Source organism: Ammospiza caudacuta, chromosome 19 (assembly GCF_027887145.1).
Source record: "Ammospiza caudacuta isolate bAmmCau1 chromosome 19, bAmmCau1.pri, whole genome shotgun sequence".
NCBI lineage: Eukaryota > Metazoa > Chordata > Aves > Passeriformes > Passerellidae > Ammospiza > Ammospiza caudacuta.
In genome coordinates this window covers 8,401,030-8,418,713 of record NC_080611.1, presented here as the reverse complement: position 1 = coordinate 8,418,713, position 17,684 = coordinate 8,401,030, and the positions used below count along the sequence as shown (strand labels likewise).

At 43.2% G+C, this 17,684-nt stretch overlaps 1 protein-coding gene across 1 annotated transcript; it reads right to left on the bottom strand.

Moving 5' to 3' along the window:
- Positions 1 to 874: 874 nt before the first annotated feature.
- On the bottom strand, positions 875 to 10,225 carry PCTP (phosphatidylcholine transfer protein). Its single transcript, XM_058817360.1, has 6 exons — positions 9,989 to 10,225; positions 7,176 to 7,293; positions 3,599 to 3,678; positions 3,094 to 3,265; positions 2,386 to 2,453; positions 875 to 1,859 (listed from the first exon to the last, which is right to left on the bottom strand). The coding sequence occupies exons 1-6, from the start codon at positions 10,223 to 10,225 to the stop codon at positions 1,788 to 1,790; spliced, it is 747 nt and encodes a 248-aa protein (XP_058673343.1). The 3' UTR covers positions 875 to 1,787.
- Positions 10,226 to 17,684: the final 7,459 nt, after the last annotated feature.

Below are 17,684 nucleotides of genomic sequence, written 5' to 3'. Positions count from 1 at the left end.
TGTGAGCAAAGGCTGTGTATTCTGCATGCTCAGTGCAGGGCCTGCAGGAAATCCAATTTTCGGCAGGATTGACAATGGAGCCATTCAGCCCCCTGAGCTCTCAGCCTCAGTGTCTCAGCACACTGCACACACAGGGATACCCAGTCTAAGACAAAGTGAATTCATGATTATAAAATGCTTTCAGTCTTCCTCCTGCTTTCACTTCCTTAAAAGACTAAACAAAATTAGATTGTCTGGAGAAAAAGAATGAAAAAATTATCTATTTTATACATGATTCATCTCTGTGCACATACTCAGCTCACTAGGTACATGTTGCTTATAAACATTTCAACTCAAAATTTCAACTCAACTCAAATTTTAAGGTAGGTTTACAATTACAGGGAAGTTTTGGACTGTTGTGGCACAGAGGTCAGTTTTGTTCAGAAAAAACTGCAAATTAATTAGTCTGCATCATTGTTCCAGGAAGATTCATCCTCCTTTTATATTTTTGTTACATCATGTTGTGTAACACTGTAATATCCAATCCAGTGACAGCCTCCAAGTCAAACACATTGAAAAATGCCTGAATTGCTGGCAGAACACAAGAATCCTGCTTAGTTCTAATCCAACTTATTCTTTCACAATCCTTTAACAGTAAAGCAACTCATGGTATCAGCCTGTCATGTGTGACCTGCCCAGCATGGAACTCTTAAACCATGGAGACAGAACAAGAACACTACATGGACAAAATAATGATTTATTGGAAATAGTCACACAAGGTGTAAATGCATCGTTTCAATTGTTTATTTTTTACAACACAAAGCTACTCCATTACCAGACTGATTCAGAAACAGGATTCGATTTAGGAAAAATGTTGAATATTTTAAATCCCTGAGAATGGCGTCCTCTCATTCCTATATGCACTCCCTGTCCCTCCTCCACCCACCCCACCCCCAAAAAAGGTGCTGGAAATTTAATCTCCTGCTCAGTTAAGCTTTTAGTGTGTCACCATCCATTCTTTATATCAGCATTAAATTTAAAAATGCAAGCAAGCCCAAGTTCCACATCAAGCTCATCCACATTCAGTGGCAAGCACCCAGTTTAAAATTACCTCCAGTTTCAAGTTGGTGTCCAAGCTGCTTTATAGATAAGGCTACTGACTCTGGAGATAAAACTTGTTCCCCTTAAATCAGACATGCAAGAAGTCACCTCCTTTTTCTTCTAGCTGGACACAAATAAAAGTTTTTACATTTCATGCAGAAGTATGGAGCTGTGAATGCAAGGCTTTAGGCTTGATCTTTATACAGCTGGATTTAAGGGAGCTTAGCATCACAGACTTCCTATTGCACATTTCTAGTAATTTACCTCATTCCTCAGCATTTTTTAGGTTTATATCAGGCAGAGAGTTTAAGAATGACAAACTTGAGTAGTAAAAGCAGATCCAGGCATAACACATGCAGATAATTTGAAGTCCAAGTTCAGACATTTTTCTGGTAAGACTGTTGTTTCTTGTGCAAGGATGCAACATATCCAGCACAGAACTCCTCTAGTTGATACCTGACAACCAGCATAAGCAAAGCATGGGGAACAAGGTAAAACTTGAGTATTTTCAAAAGCTGCAGCTGATATTGGTGCTACTTTGCCAGTGGCCAGCTCTTCAGTCGAAAAAAAATCTAATAAAACTCAAGGCATAACTCAAACTAAAATAGAATTCTTTCCAATATTAGAGGTAGATTTTATCCAGTGTAATATATAACATCTGCTCCTGTAAGAGCAGAGATCTAGGAATTAAATTATTCAAATCAATTTCAACACCCATGTGTCTTAGAATAATTAAGGCAAGCTTTTCGTATATCCTTCAAGAAAGCAGGCACACCACTCTGTAAAGAGAAAGGCAGAAAAGTTATTCTTGCATAATGAAACCAATAAAAACTATAAGCAAAATGAGCATTCCCTTTATATAGATCAAGGACATCAAACAGATACAGTTCTAAGATCCAATATCCAATTGTCTAAGATAAAGTCTAAGATCTGATACATAGCATCAAGCCATTCTTTGAATATTTTGGGAATAAACTGCATTACTGAAGTTTGCTTGTCTTGAGGCTATTCATATATTCTCTGAAACACAGATTATTTGGGGTTTGCTGCAGAAATTTACCTGCCTGGTTGAAAAACCAAAGGAATTTGACAGGAATTAAAATAAGTAAATTAATTAAGACCATTGTCATGAAAGCGTACAATAGTGAGACAGAAAACATGGGACTGTGTAAAAGCTAGGAACACTGATGCATCTGTTCCAGAAAAAAATAATTCTGCCCAAAACCTAGAGGATGGGTATGACTGCAGTGAATTCATTGCTTGAAACAGATAAGCCAAAGATCATTATCTGAATCCTTTCCTTACCTTGGCAGCCCAGTTGACCAGCCAGGTTGGAATCATGCCACCAGGATTATCAAAATAGTACATATAGACTAGAGAAGAGAGAGAAGTTACCAGATACCAGTGACCTGAGCCTCAGCTCTAACACACTGTGGCAGAAGCTGTCAGTGCATCCTGAAGCACCAACTACAACAGTTCTAGTCTAAATTCTGCACAAAAAATTCAACTTGTCCTGAAGTGAAATGTGAAGTAAATACAGGCATTCCCTGTTAACCTCTGGGAAGCTGACAGAGCCACAAAAGGCATTTGAATTACTGTAAACCATGTCTTATAAAAGAAGACTGTCTTTAAAAGACTAATCTCAGACAGAAGTCAAGCTCTAGGCAAACCCTTTAATCTATACATCTGTCAAACACAATACTTGAATCATTGCTGAGTTAAGGAAATTGCAGCAGTCTCCCCAGCTGAACTGTCTGGCAGGAAAAGCAGCACAGACTGGGGCTGGCATGGGAGGGCAGAAGGAAGTGGTCAGTGGACTATTCTTAACCACCCAGCCCAACTGCTACATAAAAAGATTCTTCACACCAGTGCACTGCACTGGACATTTCCAAAGGTTTCATCCATTTTAAAGTAAACCTTGGCTTAAAATTTCCAGTCCCCCTCTTTGTGTGTTTTGCTAATATATACACTCCCTGCCTACACGACTTGCCACACATTTTCTTGACCTCTTACCTTTACTTCCAGCCTTGCCATCACTTTCAATTACCAGGCTTTGTTTATAGCTCTTAACTCTGATAATACCAGGCTTCTCAGGGCACTGAGGAACAGCCACACTTTTTGCCAACACAACCCAGATCTTCCTCCCCTGCACATCCATCTCCCGGCTCTCCCGGATATAGACATACTGCACTGCAAGTTGAGGAGCCACGTCAAAACAATGTCACTTGGAGGGATGAGGAGCTGACAAGAGAGTTCCATCACAAACAGCCCCTCCTTCAAGTTCTTTCTTGTGTCCCTACAGGATTCAATCCTGCAGAGCAGTAATTCAGCTATGGGAGCTCCAGCTCTGTGTGGGAAGAGGCACCCACGCTCCTCTTCATGCCACATACATTCATCTAACACAAGGACTGCAAGATCTTAGATCAGTGCAGCAGAGTGATGGAATCAGTTCATTGCTGGGATTCCTGGATGACCAAGTGGCAGAAACTGCAAGAGGAACAAAAACTTGAAAGGATACATCTCTGTTTGAGAGAGGAAAAGGGTACTTCACTTCCCAGTAGATTACTTTTTCACCATCATATGTTTCCTCATACAGTTCTACGGTTGAAAGAAGAAGACTGTTAGATATTTTTAATGTCTACTGCAACAGAAATATAGATGGCATCAAGAACTGCTCAGATTTCTGACATGTACACATTTTACATGCAACCCTGATGTCAAAATTGATATGTATGTAGAATTTTAGCAATAAGAGACATTAAGAAGTTCTGTACCAGGATTGTTCAGGAATCAAATACACAAAAATAGGTGGCCTGTTTTTCTTTGGCTATTGGATTAATTGGTGGAAAAAAAGAAACCCCCCAAAAAATCCAGAAACCCCAGACCATAAAATGAGAACAATTCTGAGGGCAACAGAGTCAAATTCCTTTTCCAACAGTTTGCTCATTCAAAGCTTTTCCATCTCAAAGCTTTTTCCTCACCTGTGCATGTTCTGCACAAGTTTAAGTCACAATCTAAGAGTACAATGTGCTTTTTCACAGGCATGTCATCACCCTTGTAAATTATACTGAATTAACACGGAACTAGGATGAGTGCAGCTTTCTAACACCTGAAGACATCTTACATGGGGATTAATGAATTTTGGAAAAGCTGTCAGGAATTTCGCAGCAGTACATACATGCAACAGCAAACTAGAATCTTGAGCAGTTTATGAGCCTTCATTACACCACCTTCAGTCTGCCTGGAAACTCAAATCAGAAGGCAGCAGAATATGAAAAAAAAGTAACCTAAGAATAGTGCCTATAACATGGCAGTGACTCAGTTGGAGAGTAGTCTGAAGGAGAAAATTTAGTTCTAATCAAACCACACAATCGAGTTTGAAAACCTGTCTACAGCACAGCTTCCTTCCCCGAGGCAGCAATGGAACCTGATGAGCCCTGGGGCTGAGCCAGGGCTGGCCCAGGGTCTGCAGTAAAGGACAGTGGGATCCAGAAAGGTGCTTCACCTTCACAGCCACAGTGGCCTCTTCTTCCTTTACAGCAGACTTGTGCCTGAGGTGCTCTATGTCCTCCAGAGCCAGGTTTTTGGAAGTGAGGCCAGAATAAAGCAATAATCTCACTGACAAGGCAAGAACAGTGCCCCAGATGGGAGATTCTTTCCCTATATAATATATTCCAAACCAGGATTCTGTTGGCATGCCCTGCAGACCAGCTGTCACCCACAGAAACAGCTTCTCCTCTTCTCCAGCTGGAGCAGCACTGGATGCACCTGGTGTTGTAATAACCCACAACATTTATGTTTTCCACCAGAGGTCACTGGAGCATTGGACTATTCACTTAGCTTTCGCTCCTAACCACAGAGATTTCCTTTTACAAAGGCACCATGACAGTGTTTTAAAGACCCCAAAACAACTCTTATTAGCTACCTCATTTACCTGTGTATTTTTGCAAACACAGGACAAAAACCACAATACATAAACCGCATCCCACCTGCATTCACTTCAAGCCAGAATATAGTGCATTTTAATAATAATTTGATTTCATTTAGCACCACTAGAAGAGATCACAAGTCTGTTCCATCCATAATAGGGACAGCAGCACTTACTGCTTCAGCAGTCAGTTATCACTGTGAAATTGTTGGGAAGTCTGATCTCAGTCAGGAAGGTGCTGCAATCAGGAGTAGAGCCAGTTTCAGTATTGCTCAGGCCCAACCATTCTGCATCACGCCACAGAAGCACGTGGGACCTCAGTCACAACTTCCCTGCTGAGCTGGCAGCTGCAGCACAAACCAGGCCTCAGGGCGTCCACATGTTGTGGATATTCAGAAGCATGCAGAAGCAGTTGCCTTTTCAGCTAAAAAGCCAGCTACTTCTGCTCTGATCAGGTTTTTATTTCAATGTTCAGCAGAGATTTCTCCTTTGGACTGCCACTTGCATGGCTGTAAGAGCACCAAGGAATAAAAACAGTAACACCAAGAGCAAGAAGGCTCTCAGTGGAAGTTTTTGGGGTTTCTTCCCGAATGTGAAAGAAAAAACCCAGGCTGAACTGGGGTTACATTTAAAACATTGGCTAGCACTTTCATCATATGTATCATCCCAAAAAACAGGTGGGCTTGTGTCAATTTTTAAGTAGGAAGGAAAGCATTATGTTATATTTAAGCCCTCTAAGAGTTAATTTCTATGAAATGCTGGACTTAAAGCACCAGCACAAGTAGAAATTAAGAGATGAACAAACCATGGTCAGCAAGGATACAAATGTCAGCTCTGCAACATTATCTAGTTTTTAGTTTAAGGGTGTAGCTTCCCCCAGCAGCTTCCTTTCTTTTCTCTATGAAGGAATTTTAAAAAAAGTGTTTATTTAAGAAGCATTCATTTCTCCTAAATGCACTTAAAGACTACTGAAGTAACTCAAGAGAGTATTTTTACATCCAATACAATAATGCTGAGTCCCACTCTGACTCTTTGTTTCATTAATGGCAAAATGGCTTTTGCTACAAGAAAGCTATTGAGCATTTTGACAATTAACACTTCTTCATGAAGACACTACTCCTTAAATCTGCCCAAGACTGACATGAGTTTAATTTATGGGTCTCTGTATCAATGCAGCCATTGGCATTATCAGCAATCATTCACCCTGGAGCTGTCCTAAACCTTACAAGCACAACATTTAACAAGTCTTTGGTTTTTAACACTGCTCTTTGCTCAGCAAAACACTCAGACCACTTTTCAGTTTTACTGGCCTGCTCTGACTTCAAGCACAGGCTTAAAAAGAAAATGCTCCCCATCTTTAAAATAAATGGATTACTAGATACCTACATCAGCTGCACCCTTACCTTGTTACTGCTGACTTAGGATGTTTTAGCACCATATGGATATCCAGTTTTAATGCCCCTTTTCAAAGACAACATTAAATAAACGTAACTAATTAGTTATTCCTTTCTCTGTAAAAGCCATACGCTCTCGATACACCCATTCCTGACTGTAAAAGGTGCCAAGAACAACCCATGCTTTCAGGAAAAGATATTCCACCATTCATCAAACTGGTGGAAGCCTGAGGAAAAATTTTCATAAAGACATTAGCCTTTGAAATAATCTCCCCAAGGACAAATTTTAAGACTCAGCTGAACAGGGTGCGGGGCCACCTTGTCTTGACTGTGCTCTCACCAAGGAAGTTTGGACCAGATGATCCAAGAAGTCCCTTCCAACCTGCAATTCCATGATGCACTGCTCCACCGCCCTGTGCAAAGATGCACAGAAGGTACCACCCCATTTCTCCCCAAGACATCTACTAAAATTTAACCTCAGTATTACAACTAGAAGTTACAAGTGCTCCAGCATAACCAGTGATGCCAATCATATGCTTTAACCAACATGGAAAGAATTCATTCCAGAGGAAAGGGAAATACTGTTGAGACATTAGAGATTGCATATCAGTGTTTACTGGTGTATTTGCAGAGTGCAACCTTATCCCAAAAGATATTTAAGTCTGACCCAAAGTCTTTGGAGGCAGTAACTTCGAAATACCTTTGAAGAAAGTTTTAGTGGGAACAATTAATGTGGATTCCAGTTTGCTTTTACACTGCCTAGATGAGCTTACCTTTAACATACTGATCCCACTTTTTTCTGAAATCCAAGTCCATGTAGACATCTGCACACAATTTTGGGGGAATGTCAGCAAGACCACCAAAGACTTTATATTCATAAAGTCCTGATTGCTGTGGAAACAGAATGAAGAGAGGAAAAGTCACACAGGAAAGGGAAGTACTCTGCATCAGGGAGAACAGCTGAAGGAAGTTAGGTGGAGCACAAATTACAAATATGCTCAAGAGCTGTGAAAGCAAGTGCTCAGAAAACAATATAAGATTCAGTCTTTAACCTCTCGACTTTTTGATCTACACATGAAAGTGTAAATGCAGCCAGGCTGACCTGCCCTGCACAATGGCTGTTCCTTCCCTTACACCAGTACCCTTTTACTTCATCAGGAGTTCCAGAGGGAGCATGTTTCTTCACACAGTCCCCTCTTCAGCTCCAGTGGTCAGTGTGGACTGAATCCTGCCCACACTGAGGTTTACCAGAAGCATTAAATTCTTGTGGCAAGTTAGTTCTGCTTACACATCAGGCTGGGATACAAGAATGCTTTACAATGTCCATGCTTACATACAATGCACTCATATCTGCCTTGAATATTTATCAGCTATTTTCTTTCAGAAAGCTGTAGGCACTGAAGGGGTGAGGTGCAGGATATCTCCTGTTTAATGTCACTTTCAACATATGGTAATTCCATCTGTGCCTATGGAGCAATGTTTGTACCACTGTTAGTACGAGTTCAGGACTATTTTAAAGCAATGACAGTTCAGGACTAAATTAAAACAATGAGAGTATTTCAAATATATAGTGTAGAAATCAAATCAAAGCATTCCTAAGGAAAGGAAAAGAAGACTTATACAACATTCTTTTCTTCTTTACCTTGCCTTCACAAATCAACTCCAGAAGATGAGGATTTGAAGTACCAGAAAACAGTAATGTGAGCAAGAAACTTAAGTTACTCATCTTCACTGTGCCTTCTCTGGAGCACCAATCACCAGCTTCAAACCTGAACTATTCAGCATCTGTGTAACCCCACGCACTCATCATCTTTCTAAGAGGCATCAACATTTTTATTCTCACAAGAAAACCAGCAATTTACAGTAAGAAGGTTAAAACAAGAGTGAAATGTTTCCATTTTTCTGAGGCATGTCATCAGGAGAGTCAATCAGCTTGGCTGGAATGCAGCACTGAACAGGAAGGCCCAGATCTATTTCTGCAGCCTGCAGAGAAGGTGGAAAGACAAGGCAAAAAGGCAACAGGAAGAATAATTGCTGCTTTCAGCTTCCTGGAGTACTGTTGCTGCAGGGGAATTGCAGTTCAGTAAGTGCTAAAAGCTAATTTTTCCAGTAACAACTTTAAACAAAGATCCTACTTCTAGACTTCATCTTCTCTTGCAGCAATCTGAAGCAACTGAAAGACAAAACAGTAGATTTATTTCCTAGAAGAGTCCCAAGATTGGACTTGAAAAGGTCCCTCACATCCTATGTAGTCTGTCCATCCAGCCCAAACTGGGGGCATCGTACACTACATTAAAAATGACAGACACCTGTAAATAGGTTTTTTTAGTTTCAAATAGTCCTTTTAGCTCTACAGTCCCTGTGCATAAAAGCACAAAAGGATGAGGAGGAGAAGCCTGAGCTGCTTTCCATCTCACCAGCTGCATTCATACAATAGCAGCACAGCCACTGCAGTGAGCCAGGGCTTCCCTGCTCCCATGAGCCTGGCCAAATTCAGCTTCCCAAAATTCCTTTGCCTTCATCCACTGCACAATGCATTCACAGCTCTGGGTTGAGCTCTAATCCTAGATCCTCTACTTCATCCACTCCAGCAGGAACACCCCCAGCAACTCACTGATCCTTGCATGGATACCTGGCAGGCACCCCAGTCTCACCCAGCTGTGTGCACTGACTGATAAACTCCTCTGGCCATTGCCAGTCACCACATCCACACTGTCAACATAGACTATTTATCACTGAAGAAAATTCCAAGTTCTATGAAGTGATGTTTTTTTAAAGAGGCTTTCCCCACCCCACTGTGATTTTAGCACAGCCCTGTATGCTTTCTGGTTTTTTCTAACATTACCATGTCAGAAATAATTTCTCAGAATACAAATACAAAATTGTCGTGCAAAGAACAGCATGAAGTCCAGAAGGAGCTGAGAGGAAACTATGATCACTCAGTTAAAAACCAGGATATTTATAAATATACATTTAAATATGGATTTAGAAGTCAGTATTGAATAGTAAATCCCTGTCAGAATGAAGACACTGTCAATCACAAGTCAGTTCCTAAACCACGGAAGTTCATTAAAGAAGTCAGTCACCCCAAAAGGGAAGAATTTCATTCCAACCCTTTCTGAACTACCTGATTTTAGAGGGCAAAGGGTGGGAAATCAGTGTGGTCTGGAGAGAGGCAGGAAGGGAGGCGGGCTCCTGGAGAGAGGATGCTGTGACACGGGCGGGGCTCGGGATGTTCGGGGACACGCTCCCCTGAGCACAAACCCCCGTCCGAAGGGTTCGAGAGGGTGGCACACGGAACCCCCGGGATTCCCCAGCTCGCTTCCGCGGGGTCACTGCGGCCCAGCAGCTTTCTCATCAGCACTTAATGGCATTACCCGGAAAGCGGCTTTCTGCGAGCCTGGAGAAACCGAGCCCAGGCCTGTGCGGGGAACCCGCGGCTGCGGGCCGGGCCGCGCGGGAACCGCATCCCCGTCAGCACCGCACCCCTGCCATCCACCGCCCTCATCTTCGCCGCCACCGCCCCGGCATCCCTGCCACCCACCGCCCCCCGGCCGCCCCGGGCCGGCAGCCGGAGCCCGCCCACCTGGTGGTACAGCCGGTAGATCCGCACGCCCATGGTCTCCACCAGGAGCTGCCAGGGCCCCGCCGCGGCCGGCGCCGGCTGGTCCAGCTCCCGGCAGGCGGCCCCAAACTGCTCCTCCGAGAAGCCCCGAGACAGCGCCTCCTGCGCCTCCGGCGGCGCCGCCGTCCCTACCGCTGCCTCCAGCTCCGGCGGCGCCGCCGTCCCCACCGCTGCCTCCAGCTCCGGCGGCGCCGCCATCCCCGGCCGGGCGGGCGGCCGGGCGGGCTCAAGCCCCGGCCGGGCACTGCCCCCGTCCGGCCCGCCCCGCTCCGCCCCGGGGCCGGGCCCGCCGAGCCTGCGGGGCCGAGGGAGCGGGCTCGGGGCTCCCGGCCGGTTCTCGGGACGTCTCTGCCCTGCAGGTGCGCTCCGTGCGCACCCGGGTTAGGCGCGGTCTCCGTGGTGGTGCCTCTGAATGTGTGAGACATCAGCCTGGTGCCAGAACCGGGACAGGTCCGTGGGTGCGCTGGTCAGGGCCTTCCCTTTGGGGTGTCCCCCAAGGACACAGACTGAACACTATGGGCACATGTATTTTTGTATGTCTTCACGTTTGGACAGGCAGTTTTCCTTATGGACTGTACATATGAGAGTATGATATAAAGAACCCAAAACTGCTGTACAGCTGCTTGGCAGGTGAGCGTGGCCCTGGCCCACCCAGCGAGGCCCCGCCAGCCTGGCAGGGAGGAAAGGCAGCAGGCTCTGCCCATGGCAAACTGGGCTGCACTGGGCTGCACTGGGGTAGGCAGGATGGAAAGAGGCAAAAAACTTGCACTGGGATGAGCTCCCGGGCAGGAGGAATCCACTGCCAGGGACACATTTTGCATCTTGCTCAGGCTCTGCAGTGACACCACCTATCACACTCAGCCAAGCATTAAAGCCTTCAAAATGTGACTATGGCAGGTTTTCTCCTAGGAGTTGTAAATCTGTTTTCATTACAGCTCTATTCTTCTAATTCCTGTGAGATTTTCCTGCTGAACACCGTGTCTTCAGAATAAAACAAGCAGCTCTGAGCAGTGGGACATCATCAAACCTACTGACTGGCAGCACCAGCCAATGTATTTGGTGGTAACCTCTGTGCAAGGCTGGAATAATGCAGTGTTTCTAGCTTCCCTGCCAAGTGGCTGAGGTCTTTGACAAAGAGTTCACTTATGTCAGCTGTCTTTCCAGTTCCAGTCAATTGGTTTGCAAGCAGAGCATGAAGATTTCTGGCTGACTGGTTTGGACATACAGGCTGACCCTCATCCTTGCACAGTCCAGAAAATTTTGCAGAGAGCATTTTGTGAAGGCAAGATTGCATCTCACAAACTTCCTCCCAGTATGTAAATTTGATGCCAGAACTTGACCTGTACCATCTTCATAAAATAATGTCAGTAATGATAATAAAAATCTGCTCATATTTTACCTGCTCTCACCTCCCCACTGAGACTGCTTGGCAAACATTTCAGTTCTTTTATTTTTTGTAGTAAACTTATGTGTATTATTATTACTCATATTTACATAATAGGTATAAATATTTTGGCTTATTTTTGTTTTTTTTTGTTTTTTTTAAACATTACTTAAAATGGCATGCTCTCAGTGAGCCCAGTTGGTTCTCCAGATATCAAGGGAATACATTTCTTATGGCTCATCCCTTATGAGTAATTTCTTGGCTAAGTTGACTTGAGTGAAGCTGTGCTGCCCACCCAGCTGAGGAGCTGGTCTTTAAAATGGAATTTGAGGCAATGGCCTGGAGGTGAGAATAATTTAGTTTTTCTTTTTTCTTGCAGAAATATTTCTTTACTTTTGCAAAGCTTTTATCAGATTGCTGTCTCACTTCTAAGTCCCATTCTTTCTCTGAAATAGGGCTCAGTGAAACTGAAAGAGCTTGTGGCTCTTGTTTGCACAGAGGTGACTTTGGCCCACTATGAAAAAGGAGTTGTGAGTCAAGAACTGATCATTAACATGCAGCAAGGGCACATGCCTATGAGATTACCCGATCTCCTTGTTTGTGCAAAAGGACTGAAGTGATCACAGCTCCATGTTGCCTATTATTTTAGGGTCAATGTTTTGCATTATATGGTTGTCTACATGGCATCAGGAAGTTGGCTTCATCTGCCTGACCACTCCCTGTTTCCCCAGCACTTTCATGGAAAAATAGATTTATCTCACAAGGCCACTCTAGGGACAAAAGCTTTCAAAAAAGGCATTACTATGTGACCTTTTTTTCTTGGTAAATAAGGAGTGGTGGTTACTAAGAAAGCACAAGCTGTTCTGAGAGTTTATTTTCTGTTTTCACGTATGTTTACGTAAGTGTTATTATTTATCCCTTGTATTTCCATGTATTGCCCTTAGCTTAGGGATCGAAGCTGAAGTTTGAGCCCAAGTCCTTTAGAATCTTCCCTGCTGGGTAGTGGCTGTGGGCTGGATGAGTTCAGGACTGATTTTCTGCTGCTCTGCCCCAGCACTGTGGGCAGCAGCTGTGCTGGGAACATGAACCCAAAGGCAGCCTGGACACAGCAAAGTCCAGTCCCACACATGGACCAGGGACCCAAATACCACTGAAGGGAAAATAGAGGGTTACTGTTCTGGGGCAATGAGGGGGAGTTTCAGAAGTGCCCATAACTTGTTCTACATACTTGATGGATCTCAGGCTTCAGGTTAGTTACCCTGTGGTGTTGTAGTTAGCAGACGTGGTTTCAGCCAGGCTTTCTGGTATGGGAAGGTTTAGCTTTTGTCCCTGGTGGTGTTTAAGGACAGGTTGGACTGGGCTTTTAGCACCTGGTCTAGTAGAAGGCATCCCTGCCCATGGCAAAGGGTTGGAATGAGATGAGATGATCATTAAGGATCCTTCCAACCCAAACCATTCTGTGATTTTATTATTCTATTTAGCTGCTGCTGCTCTGAGTGGGAAATGTACCTCAAGGCAACTTGCTGATTTGGGCTATCAGTGGCATTAATATACCTAAATCTTCCACCTGTTTTTTAGAATGGAAATAAATCTGTATGAATTCCCTACTAACACCTAACCTTTCTGTTACTGAAATCAGTGCTGGGTAATCCAATGAATTCTGTGGCATGGAACACAAAACCAGGAAACTGGACAACTCCTACATCAGAAAATCATATTGGCCAGAATTGAAACCAGCAATCAACACAGATTGATGTTTTCAGGCCCCAGGTGATTTTCAGTGTTTGTTTTGGATATGGACATCCATATGTGGGAGAATGTTCCCAGCTATATTGTGTTTTCCTCTATCTGTCTCTGTGTGGCACTGGTGCACTTTGAAAAATTCTTGGAGATGAACTAAAGATGTGGGATTTTGATGAATTAAATTGCTGTGCAGACATTTATATACTACTGTAATTCCAAAAACTTTGCAAAGCTGCTGAGTAGTCCTGTCCTACCATTTATACAATTTGTACATTTGCATTTCTAGTATACACAGCCAAGGCAATTATAAGCTTCTGCTGCTGTTCTTTATTGACTGCATCATGTAAAAGTCTTTCTCACAAATTGTTTCATGACTTTTACAGTTTCAAGAAGATGATTCTTCATCCAAAAAGCTGAGAAGTAACAACAGCATCTCCCATCTCAGCCACGCATGTGTAAGGCAGTCTATATTCTCCTCTCTTGTATGAGTCAAAGGGAAATCTGGTTTTTCAACATTTTTAGAGTACACAGAAAATATAGTCTGTCTGCTACATCAAAACCTTTATATATTTTATGTGTTCTGTATATGTTTATATATGTATATATTTTATTCCTAAGCACTTAGGCAGGGAGGGTCACCTAGGGTGATTTTTTTCAGAGAAATAGCACAAAACATGCACTGCTTGAGCTGTCATAAGGGGCTATTAAATACTGGTTTATAATGGCCTTCTTCATAGAGTTGAATTTAACCCCAAACTATGACTGTTTCTGTATGGAGTATCTAGTTTCAACAGTTCCACCCAAATAGAAGAGGATTTAGAGGGTAACTGGCATTCTGCAGTTGTTCTGCCTTCTGATATGATGTGTTTTTTACCTTTGGTAGATGGTTTATTGTGCTGGACCCCTGGTGTCAGAACCCATCTCCTTCATTTGGCCATTATTGCCTTTGATTTCCATCTTGTAGCCACAGTTTCTCTGGAAAGTAATGCACTCCCAGTGCAAATAAACTGGAGATAAAGAGGTTCAATGTATTTACCTGGTCCTGAGGAAAGAGGGGTAATTTTAAACTTCACTGTAGGAAGGAAGGGATTTCACCATTACCTGCATGACCTAAAATGACTCATTCAAAAGATAAGACAGCCTGTTTAGATCTTCACTTGGTTTGGTAAATAGTTATCACTACCACACCCTCTACTTTCTTAACTTGTTTACATGGATGTAGAAATACTTCTAAACTTCCCTTAGCAGGTGATGCTGAAGCAGATGACATATATGAAAAGCTCTCTTTTGTGGGAACAGTAAGAACTTAATTTGGTCTTACTGCAATTATTCTTTTTTTTCTTTTCTTTTCTTTTTCTTTTTTTAACTGCCCTTTAGGTCAGACACTTGACTTACTGTAAATTTCACAGCAGTCATCTATTATGTAAGAGAAAAGCTGTGTATTTTAACTTTGTGCAGTATGTTAGATAGATCTTGTGTATAAATGTAGTCCTAAGGATTGTAGTGAAGTAGGACACAGAAAGACTCATCAGCCAGGAAGTAATGCAGCCAACGGCCTGTATAGCTTACTTTAGAACTCATAGCTTTCTTTCTTTTGTTGGAGAGTCAATAAAAGCTGGCTGAAATGCTCCATGTTCATTAGATAGACCATTTGCAGAGGGAACAGTGTATGCTCCTTATACCCTACCTACTGAGAAGGGAAGCAAATGAAATAAAGTGTCTCTTGACCCTATCCACTAACTTGGACTAGTCACTTTTTCAGCTTTTTGTCTGCATTTCCCTTCATGTCTTAGAGCCCTGTAAATTCTTTGGGTGACTCAGTGCAGGTGGAAAACCAAGAAAAGAAATAATTCCTATTTTGAACTTGACTCTCAGCTGAATCTGCTGCATGCTACTGCAATAGTCTCTAATAAAAATCCTGGTTATGGTGGAATTACAGTGCCTGGAGTTTGCTCCCACGCTTCCCCCAGCTTGGCCAGAAAGCTGCCACGGATCCAGAGGTCTGGCCAAGGATCCAGAGGTTCTGTAACCAACTTATGCAAGGTTGAGGAATTGGCTTCTGGTGGTGTGATGCATCCCTCTGCTAATTAAAAGCACATGTCCACACAAGGAATGCAGCTCTTCAAATGGGAACTTGGTGTAATTATGAAAGCAGTAGGAGATAAGAATAATTGTTTTCAGTTCCAGATATCCTGTCTTCTTCTGCACTGCAGGAAGATTAAGTGAAAGTCAAGCAAGGCAATAACAAAATTCACATGCACAGCAGGATAGCTGATGTTGACCAAAGCACAAGTAGGATCTAATGGAGTTCAAAGAAAATTCCTTTCCATATTCCCAGCCACCAGAGAGGTTTCTCACAGTCGTTATAAGCACATCCATTTCATGAGCCTGATTACCCACAGAGTGGCTGGTTTGCACAGCTATCAACCAACTGGGGGGTAAACTGTGTTCAGGAGAGGGGAGCTACAGCATTTTATGAGAAATTATTTGCTTCTCTGGCTTTGGGCTGTTTTTGGACTCCATTCCTCATCACAAAACTCATACACTGCATGGCATGGTAAGGACAATTTATAATATATATTGAACACATTGAAAGGGCACTTTCTGAAAGTTTCACAAAATGCAGTAAACTGATGTGTTGTGTCCCTGTGTGGGCTTAGGGATAAAATAAAAGGAAAATTCAGTGGCGGGTTAGGGAAAAGGTAAGAAAAACTAAGTGAATAGGGAGCCCACAATAGTTGTACTTTGGCAGATTAGTGAGTCACTGTTTGCTGTGCTGTTAAGGCCCAGGAGACTGTTAGAAACTCAAAGCAAGCCATGAAGTATTGCAAGTGTGTTTCAGTCAGCAGAGCAACAGCGTTGCTCAGTTTAGGAGCCAAACTGCTCTCTCAGAGCTCCAGAATCACACACGCCTCTTGCTTATCAGCCCAGCTTTGGGGCTGCACTTCCCTCTAAGCAGCTGTGTTTGGGCCCCAGGGAGGAGATTTTGTCATTTAGGGCAGGTCCTAAAGGGGAGCTATGTATCACTGAAGCGTGGCAGTCCAAAACTGTGAACCTGTAACCCCTCCGTGCAGCTGCTGCTCAGCCCTGAAGTCTCCTCAGCTGTTTGCACTGAATTTCTCCAGGTGCCGAACGTGCTGCCCCGGGTGTGTCTGGTCCTTCTTTCCTTACATCCTTGGAGAGCCGTGCTCAGAACACAGCGGGACCTTAAAAGACAGAGGTTTTCAGTGATCCCTTTTTTGAAAAGGCCAGAGGGCTGGTGCTCAAGTTGTTTCAAACCCTTCAGTGCCTGAGTGCTACAAAGCCATCCTTCTAGGGGAGAGCACACTGCTCTCTCAGCCATTCCCTCATTCCCATCGCTTTCTATTGCAGCTTTTATGCTTCACAGCAAGAAATAAGAATTGCATGAGGTCTAGCAGAGTGTGTGACTTTTTTTGCCTGTTGTTAGGGCATTTATTTGAACAGAAACATCAATTCTAAGCCCAGCTTTGGTGCTTGTTTATGTGTACTAGAATAGCTCCTTAAAAAATCAGTTTCATGAGATATCTTATGTAAAACTTTCAGTATTTTATGTAAGACTTTCAGTAATGGAGTTGGCATGAAAAAATAAGAATGTACTAGTGGAGCTGTGGATGGTGTAAGCCTGAGAGGGAGGCTCTCTGTCAACAGAGGACAACCAAATACGAGACTGGAAGGACTAGAGAGGAACTGATGTAACAAGAATGGGGTGAAATTTAGGTCATGCACACATGTGCAAACAGCAAGAATTTCTGATATAAAATGAAAAATGAAACTGATACTGGAGAAAACAAACCAGACATCCTGAACAATCAGAAGAAAATTATGAAATGTTAGTATTTCTAGTAGACCAGGAAAAAAAAAATACTTGTACTTCTGTGGAAGAAGCTGGTAAGACATGTAAAAAAATGATTGAAAACAAGCCTGAGAGAGTTTAATTTCTCCCTCTTAGGGCATTAGAGGATTAATTGCCAAAAGAGGGAGTAGCTGCTTCAGCCAAACATTTACTTGCCCATGTATAATTGTCTATGAACCCACTCAGCTAAAAACAAGGTTCCTAGATACCAAAATAATAAGGCTGGTAGTCTCCAACAGGAGGAGTGGGAAACCTGGTTATTTTTGAGGTGGAACTTGTGAAATCTAATAAAGATATTACAGACATGGCTGCCTGCACTGGGAAGGAGCAGACAATGGTCAGGAGATCCTGCCTAATGGAGTTCCCCTCAGATCCAGTTTCTTTGTCATTGCTGCTCAAATGCTGATGTGTTTGACAGGAGCAGCAGCAAGTGGGGGGGGAAATGACAGTTTCTTGCAGAAAGTTGTGGAGCTTTTCCAGAACCTGGTTGATTTGTCTGGAGGACATGAACCCTTGGCAGGGTCTCCATCACTGGGCGGTTCTTAACAACACACAGGACGGAATCCTGGCCCTTGTGAAGTTGGTGGAAGTTTTGCCATTAATTTCTGTGAGGCCAGGATTTCACCCTGGGAGTCAAAAGTACATGCATGCTTTCA

Coding starts and splice junctions, on each gene's coding strand:
- PCTP (XM_058817360.1), bottom strand. CDS start 10,225: ATGGCGGCGCCGCCGGAGCTGGAGGCAGCGGTGGGGACGGCGGCGCCG. Junction 3,266..3,598: donor TTCCTCTCTCAAACAGAGAT/GTATCCTTTCAA, acceptor CTTGCAGTGCAG/TATGTCTATATCCGGGAGAG. Junction 1,860..2,385: donor TGGTCAACTGGGCTGCCAAG/GTAAGGAAAGGA, acceptor TTCTCTTTACAG/AGTGGTGTGCCTGCTTTCTT.